Source organism: Tupaia chinensis, unplaced genomic scaffold, assembly GCF_000334495.1.
Source record: "Tupaia chinensis unplaced genomic scaffold, TupChi_1.0 Scaffold000110_1, whole genome shotgun sequence".
NCBI lineage: Eukaryota > Metazoa > Chordata > Mammalia > Scandentia > Tupaiidae > Tupaia > Tupaia belangeri.
In genome coordinates, this window is record NW_006159574.1 from 2,859,540 (window position 1) to 2,881,019 (window position 21,480).

A 21,480-nucleotide genomic window follows, 5' to 3' on the forward strand; every position below is an offset into this window, starting at 1 on the left:
GCTCTTCCCAAACTGGTCACAGTTCAAAGGCTAAAACCCGCGACTGAAACCCCACCTGCAGTGGGGAGACACCCGCCCGGTGAGCCAGGGCCTTCCACAGCTCTGTGCCACGTCCTCCCTGCAGTGCTGACCCAGAGCGTCACAGCTCAGGGGCCCAAAGTCACCTCGTAAACGCTGTCCCCACGGTACTGCTTCCAGGCTGCCCGTCATTCCTGGGGGGTCACCACCGGCTTCCCCTGGATCCACTCCAAGCTCGGCTTGCGTGACAGCATCTGTGATGTCCTGCTGTCCCGGGGGGCTCTGGGCCTGCTCCGCCGGCCACCTCCTCAGCTCCTCCAGGAGGTCCCGGACCCGTGCTCCTGGGCACCAGACAGACACCGTGAGTGGGTGACGCGGCAACGGGAGGCAGCGTGAGCCGCGTGGGGCCGGCTGGGCTGTGTGACTGTCCTGCGTTGCTGGCCACGTCTTCACGGGGTCATGCTGGGCAGGGAGAGCCATAGTACAAGGGTGTGCCCCGGGCCCAGGCAGCAGGACAGAGGCACGTCCCCTGGCCCACGACCACGTGCTGTCACCAGGAAGAGGGCCAGGTGGCAATGCTGTCATGGAAGGGCCACCAGTGTCCCCAGCCCTGGGAAGGGAGGGTGGCACGTGCTAGGGGACAGCACGGCCACACCTGGAGGGTTGCCGCCATTTCCCGCGGCTTTCGAGCCTAGCCGCTACTGGGGCTGGTCTGAGGGCAGCGACCTATGCAACACGGTCGTCATGCAGGCCGTGTGAGGGCTCATCCCTGAGTGCGTGCGACCTCTGCAGCCTTCCCCATGGGAAGTGTCATCCTGGCTGAGGGCAGCCACAGACGCCTACCATCCTGCTGGGAACGGGGGTGGGTGGCAGCCAGGGATGTCCTGTCCACAGACTCCCTGCCCTCTTCTCCTGCTCTGAAAACAAGCCCTGGCTTCCTGGCCATGCCAGGCAGCCTCCCGCTGCCAACTATGCAAGCCGGACAGGAGGCCAGCCCTCAGGGATGGGCAGGAAGTACCCTGTTCACAAGCCTAGAGCTAGGTCCGAAGGTGGCCGGGTCTCGTGGGGGAGCACGTGGCTGCTCCAGGCGGCCCTGGTGCACTGAGGCCCACATAACCTAGCGTGGTCAGCCCGCTCCTGGGTGGCCATGCCTCCTGACAGCGAGGACACACTGCTCTGTAACTAGGGCCTGTCTCGGGGTCTCTGAGGTGGCCGGGGTACAGCAGCACCAGGGAGACGGCATGGAGGGGCTGGAGTTCCTGGGGCAGAGGGGTGGGGAGAGGGGCAGCACTTCTGTGTGCACGTGGCTACCTCATGTTGGCAGAAGTTCTAGATCCTTCTGTGCGTGCAGTGCCAGGACAGGCCAGTCCTCCCAAGGCACAAGGCAGTGGGACTGGAGACCGGCGGGCTGTTCAGACCCTGTGACAAGAGCAGGGTGCCCGAGGTCCCAGCGTGGGGCAGAGTGGGGGCCCAGCTCTGCACCTGGGCCAGCTGCTGGACCTCGGTGTCAGGGGAGTGACAATCCCCCAGAGTGGAGAGATCAGGAATCAGAGGTGGGTCTGACGGTGCCTCAAACCCAGGCTGTGCTGAGGGGTACACTGCACACAGGCCTCTACGCTGCCCTGGGCAGGGGCGCCTGGAGCTCTCGGAGGGCATTCCTCGCCACCATAGGGCAGAGGCTGGGCCGGGCCCTCCGAGACGGAAGGCCGTCTATGTGTGGCAACACATAACGTGCGTCCAGCAGGAGGCAAGACTGTCCAGGACTTCAACGCAGCGGGAAGCCTCACAGCAGGTGATCGGTCAGGACCCTGTACCACACGGTGGCACTGGGCACAAACATGCACCGCAGGCCGGGGAGACGGGCAGCAGCAGCAGCAGCAGCCAGGCCGCATCTTGGACCACAGAGCGGCTGAGGGGGAATCTACAAAGGAGGAACCCAAACTCACTGGTGGGGGGCAGCGGGTGGGAGGGGGAAGGGCTCGAGAGCGTGGGGACAGAGACAGAGATGGCAATTGCCCAAAGGACAGAGCCTCAGGGTCTGTGGACAGCTGTGCTGTCTTTAGGCCTTAGGGAGGGGAGAAGATGGGGGACGAGTCTGCAAATCCCCCAGCCTGGTGGCATGCTGACTCAGTGATTCCAGACACCCAGCCAGTCCCGGCAGAGCGAGTGCAGAGACCCACAGGACGGCATCGCGCCGTGACAGCGCTGGGCGGGACCGGTGAGGGGCAGCCGTCTTCAGAGCCTGGCCACCTGCGGGAGGGACAGGGACAGGGCTGGCTCCAGAGGTAGGCGGGGCCGCTGACACACGGCCTCTCGGCGGTGGAGGACGGATACGATGTTATGTTTACCAGGGTTAGCAGTGTCTACGTCTTACTTGAGGGGTTAAGAGGAGAGGAAAATAAAAAACAAAACGAAACACTTCATCCAGAAATCCTTATCCAGAGAAAATACGCCCCCAGCACAAGGGTGAGACCTCCTCCACCTGTAGACAGGCTCTCTGACCAACCCATCGCCAGTGGGCCTGTGTACCAGGGCACGGGAGCCGGGGACCTCAGCACCAGGAGCACACGGGAGCCAGGGACCTCAGCACCGGGAGCACACGGGAGCCGGGGACCTCAGTGCCGGGAGCACACGGGAGCCGGGGACCTCAACGCCGGGAGCACACAGGAGCCCTGCAACAGGGTGAAGGGGCCCCATGAACACACAGATGGGAGTGTTGATGACCAAGGGGAAAAAAAAACAAGTTTTCCTCCTCGTAGTCTCTCGAGTCGGCTGCTGGCTAGAGTGTTGTCATCGTGACGCAGCTTGTGCCACGAGGGGTGCAGACACGGCGACTCGGAGTGAGGGCACCATGCTGCTGCAAGGCCTACTCCGTGCCACGATCCAGCAGGACAGACCTTGGAGGGGACGGCCCTCGGCAGGCACCAGGAGCATCCGTGGGAACATTAAGTCTCGGGAAGATGTGGGACGAGACCTCTGCCCAACGCTGCATCTGCAGCGTGAGGAGCCCAGGCGGCCCACGGCACGAGGAGAAGTCCATGAAAGTGGGCAAAGGGCGGAGCAGGAGCTTCACCAAAGAAACACGCGATCGCCCGGAAGCACGTGCGCGGACACTCTGCATCCTGGGGCCATCGAGGGGCGCGACGGCAGCCCCTTACACGCATCCGGCGCGCACTGGCGCAGCCATGTTCGACGGACAGAACAATCTTGGCCACGGGGTGACGGAAGGTGCCCGCTGTGACTCCCGGGAAGGCGCGTGCGTACCACGGCCAACAGGCTCCCTCGCACCGCCTAGGAGTATGCCCGGTGACCGCCCTTGAGGGACGGGAGACAGGCACGCAGGAAGTGAGGCGCTGCCCTGCCCATCAGGAGCCCACGTGTCCCTGCAGTCCCGGTGCCCTCCATGGGAGGGGGGGACAACACACGCTGTGGCCTGCCCTTGCAGCCACGTGGACGACACGGGTCCCCGACAGACCCAGCTGGTTCTGCTCGCAGCCCACGTCTGAGCGGCTGCCTGTGGGCGGGACGAGGTTGGAGGGAACCCTGGGTGACGGTGGCCTCTGTGGCACTGACTCCGTGTACACACGTGGCACCCACACCACGTGGACACTCAGATCCAGCCACCCCAGTGCACGTGTCACCTCAGCAACACCAGGTGAGGCCCCAGTCTCGGAGTCACATGGTGGGCACGGCCACGGCAGGTGACAGTGTGACCTGTGGGAGGCAGGCACTCTGCCCGCATGGGCTCTGGTGGCGGCCACGCCTCGTGGAGGGGTGTCCTGTGGGAGCCTCACAGTGTTCCCTAGGAGACGTGCGAGGACTGTGCCCACACGGAGCTCCACCTGGCGTTGCAGAATGCGGGTGCCCACGGCTACACGGAGGGCCCCGCTGAGGAGGGCACCCCGGGATGGACGCGGCCTCGCACGGGGTCTGGTAGATACGGGCAGCGGGGACCCTCAAACACGTCTCTCACCAGTGAGGACATGCTCATCTGCCTGGATGCCAGGCCTGTGCCTCCTCCACCCGCCTTGTAGGAGAGGTGCCACCCCATCAGCACTGCCCACAGTACAGCCCGGCACACTCAGGGCAGGGACTCCTTACCGTCCAGCCTCGGCTTCAGTGCCCCTTCACATTCTTGATGCTGACACCCAGGTGCCCCGACTCCGAGACTGCCGATCCGACAGTAAGCATTCTTGCCATGAGGCCATGTCACACGCGCGTGACCTCCACCCAGAGCCCCCTCCCCACTGGCCTCAAAGACAGGGGGACATCCCCCCGCCCTGGTCACCCGTGCCAGCCAACTCGGGAGCCCCCCAGAGCCTCCGAGATGACTCAGGCCCACTGGGCCTGTGGGCTGCTCCTCCCCAGAGATAGCGCGGTCCCTGCTCAGCGCCCTCCTCCGCCTGCTGGCTGAATGGTGCTTCCTGGGTGGCCGCGGGGCAAATGCCCTCCTTCTGGGAACTGTGGTTATCGGCTGTCTCTGCAGGACAGTCGGCCCCTGGGCATCAGCCTAGCCACCCCCAAGTCATAATAAAACCCACATTTCAGATCTTTGACCTGTTCACGGGACTGGGGCCTAGAAGGAAGGCCTAGCCCATCCCACGCTCAGAGCCCCCAGTGCCCCAGAGCAGCCCTCGCCTCCAAAGTGCACATCCGCCATGAGCCTGGCGTGCTTCTCACTGAGCCAACCACGCCTAATGGGGCGGCTGCCACTCTCTGGAGGGACACGGGCCAGAGTTCACATGTCCCATGGGCCGCGCCAGCATCCCGGCTGACAGCATGCATCGTTCATAGGAGAGACACCGGCCATGCGTCAGCACTGCAGCTGCACGCGTGTCTAGTCAGGGCGCCCTCTCAGCCGCAGCTGGACCTGCACGATGAACGAGGGGCCTTCCCGTCGTCACACGGCGCGGGCTCCTGCCACGCAAAGCCCTTTCTCTCCCACTGCTTTTGTCACAGCGAATGGCCCCCGGGGGGTCCCGGGAATGACAAGCCCAGGGCCACCTCTTGGGGAAGTGTTACATCAACTGCGCTCAGGAGGGATGGTCAGTGGCCATGAGGACGTGTCCCATGTCCCCAGGCATCCACTTTCACGTCAAAAGATGCCCTTGCACTCACACGCTCTCGGGCGCTGCGCCCACAGGGACACAGGGACACCAGCCAACCAGAGCCTCCAGGTGGCTCCGGGGCTCGCTGTCCCCCATGCACTGAGGTTCCCACTCACACCCTGACGGTGAGTTGCAAAGAGCCCTGACCCCCAGGGACACAGTGACCACCTATGATTATAAGGGCCGCTGGGGCGAGGCTGGGATGGGCTTCCTCCATGGCCCCTCCACGCAGAAGGCTGGACGTCCCCAGAGTCAGCATTCCCAGCCAGAACTCCGGTCTGCCACACGATCAGCAGTATGTCCGAGAAACAGCCTTCTGAGCCCAGGGAGGCTCTACGAGTCAGAGTGGCAGCAGCAACGCCAGGAAGGACCCAGCAGGGGACGACCAGAGAGGAGGACCCTGGAAAGGACACCCTCACCAGCATCTTCTGCCATGTTGTCACGATGAGGCATGGCACCTTCCACCAAGGACACGGCCTGGACTCGGCCCACGCGGCCGAGGGAAGGGGGGGGGGCATGTTTCTAACAGCAGCGGGCATCACGGCACCTCCATGTCCTGGACACACAGACCAGGCGGTCAGCTCCTCCTACTCTTCATAAAACGCCACCCACCCGCCTCCCGAAACCTCACGGAGGTTGAGCACCTGCCCTGGAGAAGTGTTTCCAGAAAGGACGTGCATGGAGCCGTTTCCCGAGCACACTGCTTGTTAACACTGACCTCAGTCCCAGCATGCACCCTGCCAGGGAAGGCCATGCCCAACCCCCGAGGCCGGGGCCCCGCGCATGGCGAGGGAACAGAAAGGCTGCAGGCGTGCGGTTGGGACTGGAAGAGGGACTCCAGCTGGCCCTAAGGGAGGAAGCAGACAGAGGAGCAGAGGTGACCTGCCCGCCGGGGCCGAGCCGCGCTCTGCCGTTGACCATGAACCCACTCCTGGGGGCGGCAGCCACTCGTGCATTTCCTGGCCTGAATAAGCCTGGGGCCTGTGGGGCTGTTCTCCTCCTCTCTCTGCTCTGCCCGTGGCTACCTTAGTTTCCGAGTACACTGTGGGCATCTCCATCAGCCACACTGCAGCCCCTACGGCTCTACGTCCTTGGACTACTGAGTGGGACTCCGTGAGTGAACTGCAATGCATCCTGGGACGGCGAGTGGGCGCTCCGTACGCCAGCGTGACATGGAGTGTTGACGGGACTCGCTAAGCGGGGGCCAGGGTGGCTGCAGGCACGTGCTCGGGGTCCAGCGTGGCTGTGGGCCTGGCCTTGGCCCGGTCACCCAGTGTGAGGTTGTAGACACGCTCTTTAGTATCACGACACTCTCGTTCCTCGTCTGTAACGTGGGGACAGCAGAACCTACGCGTCCCTTCTGCACTGGCACAGCGAGGTGCTCAATAACCCTGACAGTTCCAGGCCAACGTGCGACGCGAGGGCTCACTTTACACCCCGCATCTTTCACCCCTTCCACTCTATTCGAAGGGCAGAGACCGGGACCCCCATGGCAAGTCCTGGCTGTGGTTCGTGGTACCCTTGGCAAGAAGAAAGGCATTCAGGGTCTTTCTTACGGGTCTTAGACGTTTAGTCATGCTGCCCCCGCCTGCCAGCCTGCTCCTCATGCAGTTTAGACTGCGCATTGCGATACCCTCTTCGCCAGTTACCGTGCTTTCAGAAACAGCACCCTGTCATTAAAGTCAGTCTCCTCCATCCACCCACCCAAAGGCCCACCTCTTACCGGTACATCCACCCACCTGTACATGTACACATCCGCCATCTGCCTCTCATCCACCTGCCCATCACCCACCTGTACATCCACCATCTACCTACCCTCTCATCCACCTGCCCATCACCCACCTGTACATCCGCCATCTACCTACCCTCTCATCCACCTGCCCATCCTCTACCTATACATCCATCCATTTATCAACCCACTCCACTATCTACCCATTCATTACCCATCCACCTGTCTAACCTCACCCATCCATCTACCCAGTTACCATCTATGTATTAACTCATCTTCCCATCCTGCAACCCACCCACCTACCCATCACTCATCCAGCTGCCCATCCACCCACCTACCCATTCAACCATTAACTTACCCATCTACTCATCCATCTACCATCTATCCATCCATCCATCTACCCATCCATCCACCCATCTACTCATCCGTCCATCCATCCACCCACCCATCTACCCATCCGTCCATCCATCCACCCCCCCATCTACCCATCCGTCCATCCATCCACCCCCCCATCTACCCATCCGTCCATCCATCCACCCCCCCATCTACCCATCCGTCCATCCATCCACCCCCCCATCTACCCATCCGTCCATCCATCCACCCCCCCATCTACCCATCCGTCCATCCATCCACCCCCCCATCTACCCATCCGTCCATCCATCCACCCCCCCATCTACCCATCCGTCCATCCATCCACCCCCCCATCTACCCATCCGTCCATCCATCCACCCCCCCATCTACCCATCCGTCCATCCATCCATCCATCCATCCATCCACCTACTCATCCGTCCATCCATCCACCACCCATCTACCCATCCGTCCATCCATCCACCCACCCATCTACCCATCCACCCATCCATCCATCCATCCATCCATCCATCCACCCACCTACTCATCCATCTACCTGTCCATCAGCCATCTATTTATAATTATCCGTCTTCTACCTATCTACCCACCCACCCATCCATCCATCCATCCATCCACCCACCTACTCATCCATCTACCTGTCCATCAGCCATCTATTTATAATTATCCGTCTTCTACCTATCTACCCACCCACTCACCACTCATCCATTCATCTATCTACCTGCCCAACTACCCATTCACCAATCCGCCCACACACCCATCCATCCATTTGTCTCATCAGCTTGTACTGGCATCTGCTGTGATCAGAGCCCAGAAGTAGGTAGGCATTACTACGAGAAATGACAGAGAGTAAAGGCACATTTTCTAAAGGGCTACGCATGTGTGCACATGCACACACACGCGCGCGCACACACACACACACACACACACACACCAAAGCCCCAGAAACACACTTTTAATTCAGCACTTGTAAAGCTGTGGGGCCAGCAAGTGATGTGGTGGTTAAGGTGCTGGAATCCCACGTAGCCAATCACGGTTTGAGTCCCAGACCTGGTAACTTGAAGGTCACTCCAGGTATGTGTGTGAACATACTCCAAATCCTGAAAGGAGAATGGAGGAGGAGGGACTGTGGTGTGGCCATCAACTTGCCGGGATGATTTCTCACTTTTCTCTGCCTCTGGGGAGAGCATGCACCCTATGAAACCCTTTAAGAGAGCACTCTTTTAGAAAGTGTGCTTGTGGTGAGTGCTAACTTGATGGGGACTCAGTTGTTGAGGACGCCCCGCTGCCAAGGGCATGGCTCACAGCATGTCTCTGGTCTCTGCTCTACCATTCTTGGCCACAGAGGTTGCAGTGTCCACCCCAGGTGCTCCCCAAAGTGGAACCCCTGCCCCCTGTAGCAGCACATCTGTGGTGTCTGCCTACCGCCAGGTAAGGCTAGGCGAGCCTCGCTGTCCGCTGTCTGGGCCCAGAGGTCAGGGACGTTCAGCCTCAGCGCCCACTGGGAGGATCTGACCTTTTAAGCCCTCGATTTCGCCTCTGGCCTCCCAGGAGTTTTGTGTGCACAGCCTCATGGGACGTTGTGCTAAAATGCAGCTCCTAGGGACACAGTCACCTCGACAGCTCAGAGGTTTGGGTAGGATAACTAGGAGCAACGCAGCGAGGGGCTACAGGCCTTCGACACGCCCACCCCACTCACAGCAAGGTCCTGTCACTAAGCTGCCCGTGTGTCTCCTGGGACGTGGCCATCTATCACTGGTCCGCCGAACCCTGGCACACAAACCACACACACTGACACCCTCATGTGAGATGGTCTTCTAGCAGCCTCTGCTTTCCCTGGCATGCATGTGTGTGCACAAGTATGTGCATGTATGTATGCATGCATGTGTGTTCATGTGTGCACATGAGTGTGTTTACATGTTTGTGTGCCTGTGTATTCGTGTGTGTCCATGTGTGCCTGTACGTGCGTGTGTGTGTGCGTGTACGTGTGTGTGTGTGTGTATGTGCATGAGACCCATCCCACTGATGGGAGCTCAGGAGATGAGATGCCTGGTCCTGCCCCCTCTCCCCTCTCCCCTCTCCTTCCACAGACATACGCTGCGTGTTTTCTTTGTGCCAATGCCCGCCAAGGTCCCTGCTATCGTGGACACTCATCTGTTAAAAGTTTGGAAAATTACAATGAAAACCACTAACACATAGACCATCCAGTGGTGACAGATGTGGTGTGGAGGGTGGGGAGTGGGGAGAGGCATGTTGTGTCCCTAGGACAGTCGGGGACAAGCTCGCTGAGAGGGTGACATTCCCGCGGAGACTGGAGGAGGAGGCACGGCCAGGGGTTGGGAACCCACGCTCGAGGCCGGATAGTAGCGGGTGCAAAGGCCCGGGCAGATCCCACCCGCACACCCGGCTGAGGACGGGAGGCCGGGCTGGCTGGACGGCAGCGAGGACGGGGGCAAGACGGGAGTGAGGAAGGAGGAGGCCCTGACACCATGGGACCCACAGGCGTGAGGACCTCGGGAAGCCCTGTGTATTCTCGGTGGTGGGAGCTCTCCTGACGTGCACCTGTGACAGGACCCCTCCGCAGGGCGAGGCAAGTCAGAGCAGGGTCGTGCCCGACCAGCCAGCCGGCGGGCAGAGTGGGAGCCCCCGGGTTGAGGAGAAGGCTGTTTGGAGGTCTGAGGGACTAGAGGTGAGGTGGCCCAGACAGGAAGGCCCTCACCAGACAGTGATCGGATGGCAAGGCTGCAGCATCTGTGGGAGGCCCTGCAGATATGAGGGACAGGGACAGGGGCCCTCAGCAGCCCCTCGAAGCAGCCGCCCTGGGGTGTTCTGGGAATAATAAGCTCCTGTCCATCACAGGTAGGGCATGTCAGACCACAGCAACAAGGGCAGCACCTGGGTGCTGCAGTGTGTTCTAGGGCCAGACCTGGAGCATCCACGCCCGCCACACACATGCCGGGACACACACTCGGGGTCCCCGCTTCTCCCACCTCAGAGTGCATCTGCGGAAAACTGAGACAGCGAAACAAGGCTAAGGAGGCGGGTGACCCCCGCCAGGGCCAGTGCGGACCACGTGAGCCGGGCTCTGTCCCCCACAGCTGCCCTACGGCTAACAGCCCGAGCAACTCCGCCAGTCGCTGCCTGTCCCTGTCCCCTCGACTCCTTTAGGCCTCTCTCCTTAGATGAAGAACAGAAACACCTGTGGCCACACAATGACACCTCCCACTCCCGAAGGTACTGATGGGGGAACGGGGGCTTTCAGCGGGCCTCTCAGAATGGTCGTAATAGGAAATAATGACGCGTAATTTCTAAAATTACCTCTTCTCATCTGCAAAAGAACCTTCAGGGTTCTCATTAGTGAAAATAACCTTTAAAACTCCTGCGTGTGTGGCGGCAGTCGAAGTCACAAACTAGCTTACGGTGAGAACGATTAGAGCTCGCTCGAGACCTCCCGCGTCACCTCGAAAACCACACACGTGCATTTCATGACCACGCCGGGTCATCTCAAAGCCCCACAGCCAGTCATTCAGAGATGGACGGAAGAGCTGCTCTGTTAAAGTGTGGGCATCCCAGTGGGTGGGAGAAGGGCGCAGGACAGAGCCGTCACCTACCGAGAGCACAGACCTAAGAGTGCCTGGGCTCCGCACTGCACCGCAGGTGCCAGCCGGCCAGCTGCTGGTGCCATTCTAAGTAGCTTCAGTGCCCACATGGGCTCTCACAGGGCAATTCTATGAAATGCCAGGACAGCAGACACCTTCGGCCCAGAGCACGAGATCGACACACAATGATGACGTGTGCAACTGCCACAGCCTGACCCACACGGTCCCCAAAGCAAACACCGCACACTTCAGAGAGTCAGCCATGGTGTGAGGTAGAGTCAACAGAGCGGCTCAGCATGACGGCTGAGCTCCTTACCCTGCATCAATAGGAACATGAGGTCTTCAAAAAGCTCAAGTGGGACCAGCAGTTAGTGTAATGGCTATGTCGCTGGACTCCCATGTAGTCGACCATGGTTCGAGTCCTGGACCCGGTGGCTTAAACTCATGCCGGGTACGTGTGCGTGCATGCCCAAGATCCCGAGAGGAGAATGGAGGAGAAGGGATTGTGGCGTGGCCATCTCCCCTGGGGGGTGATTTCTTGCTGTCTATCTCTCTGTCTCTCTGGCAAGTGCATGCGCCATATAGCAAAAAAAAAAAAAAATCCTCAAGGAAAACATGTATTATGAAAAAACTACATGAATTTCAAAATTATTTTGCACCAAAAAATCTTTAAACTTCAATTCTAATTCCCATGAACTTTGTGAAGTCTCTTTGTATATGCAAGTTTATGGTTTAACTGTATCTGAACACATATCACTAGCACTGTCACCTTCATCACCATTGTCAGTGCCACCTTCAACCTTCAACACCATCAACATCACCATCATCAGGGTCACAGCGCCTTCATCACCGTCAACATCACCAACGTCAGGGCCACAGCGCCTTCATCACCGTCAACATCACCATCGTCAGGGTCACAGCGCCTTCATCACCGTCAACATCACCATCATCAGGGTCACCTTCATCACCATCAACATCACCATCGTCAGGGCCACAGCGCCTTCATCACCATCAACATCACCATCGTCAGGGGCACTGTCAACTCCATTACATCACCTTCATCATATCACCCTCATCATGATCGTCAGGATCACCGTGATCTTCAACAAACATCAACGCCATCACCTGCATCACCGTTACTTTCATCACCACCTGGAACTCTCTGTGCTTATCTATTTATTTAATGTACCTTTAATCACTGTGCATCTTTTCAGCGTAAAAAATGGTCTCTTGCAGTGTGAATGAAGTGCGTATTAGTCAAGTCAGAGAGACGGCCATCCACAGATAACTTTCCATTGTTTCAGTCAATGCTTTTTCTCCCCCCACCCCCCAGTCCCCACCCCCGTATCTTCAGTTGCCCTTCCTGCTAGTGTACCCTCCCCCACCCCTGAGCAACACGCACTGGCGCAGGACGGCGCAAGACCTGCTAGTGAGGGCGTGAGCTGTGGGGGCGCGGGGCCGCGGCTCTGCCCCTCACGTCTGTGCTGCTTCTGTCTGGAGGCCACGCAGTCATTTAACTGCCAGAGCTGAACTGTGGGTACTGGCCAGGGATTCAGATACATTTAGAGGCTCGGTATTTTATTCTATCCTATTTGGATAGGTTTTTTGTTTGCTTGTTTTTGCTATAGGGTGCGTACGCTCACCAAAAAGACAGAGAGAGACAGAAAGTGAGAAATCACCCCCCCAGGGGGAAGGTCACACCACAGTCCTTTCTCTTCCATTCTCCTCTCGGGGTCTTGGGCACACATGCACAGCCGCCTGGCGTGAGTTTAAGCCACTGGTCTGGGACTCAAACCGTGGTTCACTACATGGGAGTCCAGCAACATAGCCATTACGCCAACTGCTGGTCCCTAGTCTGTCCTATTTGAACTTCTGCTTGGGAGGGTGGACATAATCTTGTGTCAGGACCTCATCCATTTTCACCTAAATAATACAAGAAAAATAAAACGTGTCCACGCTCCAATCTGGGGGCAGGGTATCACACGGGAGCGTCGCCGTGCCGCAGACTAGCTGAAGCATGCGCTGTGCTGGTGGGCGCGCTGCTCTACACGTGGGATGCCGACCCACCTGCTCGAATGCCTCTCCTGCCTGCAATGGCGAGGCCAGGAGGGACAGCCTGGGCACTGACCATGGGGTCTGGCTGGCCGGCAGGCACACTCGACTCCCACAACATGAGCTGGGGGCTCAGTACGTCGGCTGACTTGCAGCCAGGAGAGGCAGCCCGGACACACGCAGGGTGGCAGAGCCTGACTAGAATGAACCTGGGGGGACGGTGCTAGGCGGCCACGTTATCTGCAGGAGCTAGAGGAGCAAGTCCAGCAGCGTGCGGCCCCCTCTGACAGACAGCGCTGACAGCCAGGCCTGGAAACACTGATCTAGACGCCCACAGTAGGAGCCTGGTTATGGTCAGACCCACGCTGACTGCGGCCTGGCACTCCAGGGCCGCCGCCCCAGGCCTGCTCTGCGGGGACACACTGACCCGCTCACATATGGGCCTGGGCAGTCCCTACTCCTCTTTACGCCAGCCTGTGGCTCCCCAGGACATGGCATAGCATCACCTTCTCAGGTTGCAGAGGAGACTGGCGCCAGGACAGGGGCGGTGACACCGCGAGTGGGCCCGGGAGGGAAGCACTTGCTCAGCTGCTGCAGCTTTATGTCAGCGCCGACGGGAGAGCCGAAGACGGAGTGTTAGGGACACCAGGACTGGTTCGGAGGGTACGCGGTCCATTCCGCGCCAGAGCCCAACATGTGAGTTTTTGCCAGGGATTCAGACACATTTAGCCAAGCGAGCAGTTAGCTCGAGGGTGCTCTGATAACAGTCAGTCTGCACAGGGCAAATCACAAACCCACATGCCATTAGAGGCCTGCCTGGCCAACAAGCAGACTGCTGAATACGAACCCACAGGAGAGCAGTGAGCTCACGGTCCTGGGACGGGCCACGGGGAGGGGTGAGATCACAGTCCTGGGACGGGCCACGGGGAGGGGTGAGATCACAGTCCTGGGACGGGCCACGGGGAGGGGTGAGATCACAGTCCTGGGACGGGCCACGGGGAGGGGTGAGATCACAGTCCTGGGACGGGCCACGGGGAGGGGTGAGATCACAGTCCTGGGACGGGCCACGGGGAGGGGTGAGATCACAGTCCTGGGACGGGCCACGGGGAGGGGTGAGATCACAGTCCTGGGACGGGCCACGGGGAGGGGTGAGATCACAGTCCTGGGACGGGCCACGGGGAGGGGTGAGATCACAGTCCTGGGACGGGCCACGGGGAGGGGTGAGATCACAGTCCTGGGACGGGCCACGGGGAGGGGTGAGATCACAGTCCTGGGACGGGCCACGGGGAGGGGTGAGATCACAGTCCTGGGACGGGCCACGGGGAGGGGTGAGATCACAGTCCTGGGACGGGCCACGGGGAGGGGTGAGATCACAGTCCTGGGACGGGCCACGGGGAGGGGTGAGATCACAGTCCTGGGACGGGCCACGGGGAGGGGTGAGATCACAGTCCTGGGACGGGCCACGGGGAGGGGTGAGATCACAGTCCTGGGACGGGCCACGGGGAGGGGTGAGATCACAGTCCTGGGACGGGCCACGGGGAGGGGTGAGATCACAGTCCTGGGACGGGCCACGGGGAGGGGTGAGATCACAGTCCTGGGACGGGCCACGGGGAGGGGTGAGATCACAGTCCTGGGACGGGCCACGGGGAGGGGTGAGATCACAGTCCTGGGACGGGCCACGGGGAGGGGTGAGATCACAGTCCTGGGACGGGCCACGGGGAGGGGTGAGATCACAGTCCTGGGACGGGCCACGGGGAGGGGTGAGATCACAGTCCTGGGACGGGCCACGGGGAGGGGTGAGATCACAGTCCTGGGACGGGCCACGGGGAGGGGTGAGATCACAGTCCTGGGACGGGCCACGGGGAGGGGTGAGATCACAGTCCTGGGACGGGCCACGGGGAGGGGTGAGATCACAGTCCTGGGACGGGCCACGGGGAGGGGTGAGATCACAGTCCTGGGACGGGCCACGGGGAGGGGTGAGATCACAGTCCTGGGACGGGCCACGGGGAGGGGTGAGATCACAGTCCTGGGACGGGCCACGGGGAGGGGTGAGATCACAGTCCTGGGACGGGCCACGGGGAGGGGTGAGATCACAGTCCTGGGACGGGCCACGGGGAGGGGTGAGATCACAGTCCTGGGACGGGCCACGGGGAGGGGTGAGATCACAGTCCTGGGACGGGCCACGGGGAGGGGTGAGATCACAGTCCTGGGACGGGCCACGGGGAGGGGTGAGATCACAGTCCTGGGACGGGCCACGGGGAGGGGTGAGATCACAGTCCTGGGACGGGCCACGGGGAGGGGTGAGATCACAGTCCTGGGACGGGCCACGGGGAGGGGTGAGATCACAGTCCTGGGACGGGCCACGGGGAGGGGTGAGATCACAGTCCTGGGACGGGCCACGGGGAGGGGTGAGATCACAGTCCTGGGACGGGCCACGGGGAGGGGTGAGATCACAGTCCTGGGACGGGCCACGGGGAGGGGTGAGATCACAGTCCTGGGACGGGCCACGGGGAGGGGTGAGATCACAGTCCTGGGACGGGCCACGGGGAGGGGTGAGATCACAGTCCTGGGACGGGCCACGGGGAGGGGTGAGATCACAGTCCTGGGACGGGCCACGGGGAGGGGTGAGATCACAGTCCTGGGACGGGCCACGGGGAGGGGTGAGATCACAGTCCTGGGACGGGCCACGGGGAGGGGTGAGCTCACGGTCCTGGGACGGGCCACGGCTCACGGTTCAGGTAGAGCTGAGTGGCCGTTCAGCAGATGCTGTGGAGGTTTCTCAGGGCTGGGCCGAGGTCACACTTTGAATCTGAAACACCACCTCTCGCTGGCGCAGAAGTGGGGGGAGCTGCCTCAGCTCTTGAGGGGCGTGACAGCGGCAAGGCAGAGCAGCCAGGGTCCCCAGCACACACAGCTGCCGCCACCCCACATCTGGGCACCCTCCCGGGTTCCATGTCGGGGCTAGGCCGTCCGGAGCTCTCCCAGTGTCTGAGCCACAGGCCAACACTGCCGCCCCGGCCCGTCCTGCCCTTCCCCTGTGGAAGAAGTGGGTGCACGCGGCCCCCACTGGTGATGGCCAACTCTGGGCCTCAGTCAGGCCGCACTTGGCGTGGGACCTTCATGGGCGCCCTCCCCCTCCTCAGCTCAGGTGCTCTTGGCTCCAGGGAGGGCGCGGGTCCGGGGCACGTGTCAATAGTTTCCCCACAAATGAGACTCCCAGGCGGCTGTGCTCCAGCGAGTCAGGGCCCTCCCTGCCTGGTGCCGGTGGTTCTGGAAGCCCGCGGGTGCAGCCTGGGGTGGGGCCGGTGCGTCCTCGGCCTACCCGGATCTCCATGGTCTCTCCAACAGTGAGCGAGGCAGCAGGTGCCACCCTTCCTGTGACAATGACCTTCTCCAGGTGATGGCACACTTAAGTCTGGGTTTTCTACACCATCATCCTCATTCTCACCACGAAAAGCAAAAGCCTTGGTCCGTACTCCCTGCCCGGGGGAGCTTGCAGACCGATCCCGCCAGCACAGGACAGAAGACACCACGCGGCAAGCGCGGGCTGCAGGGCCACCGGGCATTCAGGGAGGACTGAACACACTCATCTCACCTCTCGCCCTGGAGGAGGTGAGAGAGTCAGCGAGCCTCACGGGCAGCTGCCTAGGAAGTGCCTCCTGAGTGCACGGACCAGTGGCTCAGTGTGCCCAGGGCTGCGCAGCCAGGGACAGAGCCTGGGGCAGCCCGTGAGGGACGTGGAGGGAGGCTGAGATCCCGGCCGCTGCCTCCAGGCAGGCGCCAACCTCACTAATGTCATGCACAGTCTCAGCCGGCACTCCCTTCCCTCAACGCCCACCATTTACCCAAGACAAGACAACAGCACAGCCTCCCGCACAGCCACGCTCCCTTCCCCGCAACGACCCTCGTGTCTCACGCCTCCCGTGGGAAAGTGCCACGCCGCCTGGCGAGAGGGGGTGCTCAGGTGGGAGGCAGTGATGAGCAGAGGCCACACAAAGCCACCACGGTCTGTTCGCCACTTAGACAGCCGAATACTGAGTCGGAGCGACTCTCAGGCCTTTTTTCGTTTCTTTTTTTGAAGAGGTTTTTGCTATAGGGCGCGTGCGCTTGCCAGAAATACGGAGAGAGACAGAGAGCGAGAAATCACCCCCAGGGGGATGGCCACACCGCAATCCCTTTTCCTCCATTCTCCTCTCGGGATCTTGGGCACGCACACACACACACACACACACATGTGCCCAGCGTGAGTTTAAGCCACCGGGTTCGGGACTCGAACCGTGGTCGACTACATGGGAGTCCAGCGATACAGCCATTACGCTAACTGCTGGTCCCATCGAGCCTTTTTTTCAAGTTTCTGCTATGGGGCACATGCATTTGCTAGACAAAGTGAGAAGTCACCCCTTGGGGGCATGGCCATGCTGTGATTCACTCTCTTTCATTCTCTCAGGATTTGGGGCATGTATGCACAAGCACCCAGCATGTGTTTCTTTTTTTTTTTTTTTGAGAGATTTTCACTGTAGGGTGCGTGCGCTCACCAGACAGACAGAGAGAGACAGAGAGACAGAAAGCGAGAAATCACCCCCCAGGGGGGATGGTCACGCCGCAATCCCTTCTCCTCCATTCTCCTCTCGGGATCTTGGGCACGCACGCACACGCGCCCGGCGTGAGTTTTAAGCCACCGGGTCCGGGACGTGAACCGCGGTCGACTACGTGGGAGTCCAGCAACATAGCCATTACGCTAACTGCTGGTTCCCCCCAGCATATGTTTCAAGCCACTGAGTCTGGGATTTGAAACACGCAGTCGGCCACGTGGGACCCACACCTTAACCTCCATGTCACCTGCTGGCCCCAACTGAGGCTGTTTTTAAAAGCTGGCAGACTGTTTGAACAGGTGGTGTCAGCAAAGGGCAGCCCCATTCGAGCTGGCCCCACCATGGGCGGTCTCAGGGAAAGGCGTGGAACTGAAGAGCTTGCTGCATCGTGGGGCAGGGGCCAGGAAACACCCTCAAGCCGCGGGCGACCGTGAGGGAGAGTCGTGTGAAGCAGTGCTGGAGCCTGCCAGACAGCCGGTGGCTTCGAGGGGACCCTGCACACTCATGCAGCTTCGGACTGGGGACTGCGGAGGACAGCGCACAGGCCATCAGCAGGGGACCAGCGGGAGGGTGAGGCACGTGACCGTGGCCGGTGAAAGCCCACGCCTGGCCCAAGCGTTCACGACCAGAGTTCCAGGAAACTGTGTGGGTGACACCGACGGCAGAACTGTGCCAGGGCCACGCCCCGCCCTGCCCTGTCGGCACCTGGCACCTTCGTCAGTAAGGCCACACAGCTGCGCACGTGGGGAGGGCTGAGGAAACGGGACGGTGACGGTGCAGCACTCGGGCGGCCCCGCCCCTCGGCCCACCCGTGCTGCTCCCAAGTGGCCAGACAGCCACCCCCTTCTGCCAGCGCAGAGGTGGTGTGAGGGCCAAGGCCCTGGCGGGGCACGCCGCGTGCGCCTGGCCACCCTAGGAGGGAGGTGTGGATGTTACCCTTCTGCCAGCGCGGAGGGGTGTGAGGGCCGTGCACACCAGGTCCACCCGGCCACCCTGGGGAGGTGCGGACGGAGCTCAGGAAAGGGGTGTGCGGAAGCCAGGAAGAACCCCGGGGGAGGCTCACTCACCGTCGCCCATGCTGGGGGCACCTCTGGACTCTCCGGGAGGTAGAGGCCACTTCTGGGGTCCTGCCAGTGCCCAGAGAGGCGGTGGTGCTCTGGGGGGCAGGTGTAGAAGGTCCCGCGGCCCTGGGTCGCCCTCCCTGGGAGCCATGAGGGGCCGCTGAGCAGCATAGGTGCCGAGAGCCGCCATCGGATGCCGTCGGTCCAGGGCGCCGTCCACCTTCGGGCTGAGCTCATCCGGCTGGAGCCGGCTGCGGGGCCGCAGCGGGAGGTCTTCAGGGTACGTGGCCCAGGGCCCAGGAGGGTAGGTCAGCGCTGCGGCGAGGGCCACACCGGCCAGGGTGTCCTGGGAGAGGCTGTCGTCGCCCTGGAGGAGGCAGAGGAACACAGCGAGGTCGGCCGTGGCCTCACCACGGGCCCTTATCCTCACCGCACAGCCCACCAGGTCTGGACTCCAGCTCGCTCCTCCTGGGGTCCTGGAACATGTCACCGAGCTGTCACTCATGTGCCATTCAGCCCCCTGCTCGGCGTGCAGACATCAGCTCCGATTTCCCTGAAGAGCCTGCGTGCACCCCGCTCCCCTGCCCCTGCTCCTGTCTGCTCCCACGCTGGGTGGGGCGCCTGCCTCAGGTTGGGCTCACCGCACCGGGCATGCTCTCGGGGGGTTCCGTGTGGCCGGAATTCGACTTTCAAGTCCTTTCTCCCAGGAGCAAGAAAGCCGGAGACAGAGTAAAAACACCCACGGGTCTCCACCCGTGGCCTGCCCGTGCCCAGGGCTTTGGGTCCCACTGCAGCGCCACCCTGTGGCCCCTGAGCTTCCTTTCCAGGGCTGAGGGACCTCCCAGCGGGCATGCGACCACCTCCCTTCACCCGTTACCCTCCGGTGGGCCCGGGCTGCCCTTTCTGGCTATTCGGAGCACTGCCACCACATGTGTGGCTTCCCCAGTATTTCCTCAGCACGTGACACGGCTGGGTCACGTGACACTGCCACATTTAACTCCAAGTGTCATGTCGGTTCCCAGCACAGCCGAGCCACCACAGGCCCCACGGCCACGCAGAGGCTGTATCCCCGCCTCCCGCCACTCCTGGTACCGCCCAGCTTCCTGTGGCCGGGAGGCCTGGCCGGGCTGAGGGCTGAGATGGCGACCAGGGCTACGGACGTCGCCTGTACCGCGGCCCCTAAGTCTTCTTTCCAGAACTTCTGCTCAGCATCCTCCCTGCACTGGTGTTTCTGGTAATTTCAGAAAGCAGCGCCTGGGCCAGCCCTGTGGCCTAGCGGTCAAGGGAGCTGAATTCCTAGTGGCTGGTGGTGGTTCAAATCCCAGCCTCGGAGGTTTAGAAAGCACGCCATGTGCGTATGCACGTGAGCCCCAGACCCTGACAATCAATGGAGGAGGGACTGCAGCATGGTCATGCCCCCCGGCCCCCACAGCCAGCTGGGGCCACGGTCGTGTGCACCAGCGTGTACAAGTGGACGTGGGACCACGCCGAACCCCACGAGGCTCCAGCGTCACGGAGCAGCACACCACGCTGTGCCCTGCAGCAAGCTGCCCGCGCTCCTAACAGCAGAGACCCGCACCGAGACGCTACGGCCTCTCCTCTCACAGGCACCGTGCCATGACTCACCAGCATGCCGGCTCTGCGCCCTTCCGCTGAGCCCCACAGACATCCCTCCTCGCACGAGGAGGCCTCCCTGGGGACACCCTCCCCCGTCTCTGCCGCTTGACAAGCAGGGTCCCAGGGTTGCCATCTCCGCCAGCACAGCCACCCCCCCCGCATCGGAACCTCCATGCCGTGACTATGGCTCCAGCAGAGCCCCGTGGACAAGCGTGGATTCCTGACTGTGAGACTGGGAACCCGGGCTGTGCAGAGCTCACGTAGCCCCGATGCTGCCGTTTCCCTGGACCTCCCGGATTGTGGGGTGCTCGGCCTGGTGTTGAGTGAAGGTGCAGAGCTACCGCCGAGCACACGGCACACGGTTCGGACCCCGAGTCTGGCTCCATTACAGAATGTCTGGGTTAGCCTTCAGAGACGCACTTCCAGGCTGGAAGCTGGGCAGTGCTGAGAGTCCTAGTATAGCCTCCACCCCCGTGTGCAAATGCAGGAAATCAGCCCGTGGAGAATATTTTCTGTCAAAGGAGACGGGATGTTTTCTCTATGGCCTTCAGGTATTATTTATTGAATGATGGAAGTTTATCATCCAAAGTGCTTAATTTTGTTCAAGGACTAGCTGAAACCAACTGCTCCTCTAGAAAAGAGAAAGTAAGACATGATAGAGGGAAAGAAGGGGAGAGGGAGGAATGAAATGCACCCCACGGAGCCCTCCGGCCCTTCGCACGGATGTGGACGGTGTCAGGCCCTCCTGAGACGCTGTCTCTGGACGGCTGGCCTGGTCCCCACACGGGACAGGCTGTGTCCAAATGCCTCACTCAATCTTCTCGCAGTCTCTCCTCTCTTCTACAAATGCAGGTCTTACATGGGAGCCGGCTGCAGGGCTCTGGGTGGGGCTGCTCCGGGCCTACCCAGTGCATCGTGGACTCACAGCGGAGAGTCTGTGTGCTGGACTGGGCTCAGCGTCCACCTGCTGTCCATCTACCTCTGGATCAGATCCCAGGGAAGAGGGACTGAGAATGCCTTGTAGGCAGCAGAGTGCAGCCTGCGGAAGGGTGGAGCACCTCTGCTTGCACGAGTCTACCAGGTCCTCTGCAAGTCACGCAGGCACTGTGGGGCCCTCAAGGGGTTAACTGTGGTCTTGGGGTGAGACCACCATCCATGACCAAGAGGGCTGGGGTGGGAAGGCGAGCAGCAAGGAAAGGCAGCCCATGGCATTGGCCGTCTTGTGGCTTTGAGCCTCCAAAGGGAAGTGCCGGGCCCTGAAGCTTCCTGGGTTTGATCCCACCTCGGAGGCCACAAGATCAGGGCTCACTGCTTAGAGGAGTAGCGAGCCTCCACGAC

At 61.2% G+C, this 21,480-nt stretch overlaps 1 protein-coding gene across 1 annotated transcript in view; it reads right to left on the bottom strand.

The window, feature by feature from the left end:
* PTPRN2 (protein tyrosine phosphatase receptor type N2) overlaps positions 1-21,480 on the bottom strand; it is a 447,003-nt gene that overhangs the window by 325,385 nt on the left and 100,138 nt on the right. Inside the window, exons 6-7 of the mRNA XM_006143829.3 lie at positions 18,532-18,892; positions 165-359 (exon numbers count right to left, since the gene is read on the bottom strand). Coding sequence (XP_006143891.1) covers positions 165-359; positions 18,532-18,892 — 556 coding nt within the window. The remainder of the gene's footprint in view (positions 1-164; positions 360-18,531; positions 18,893-21,480) is intronic.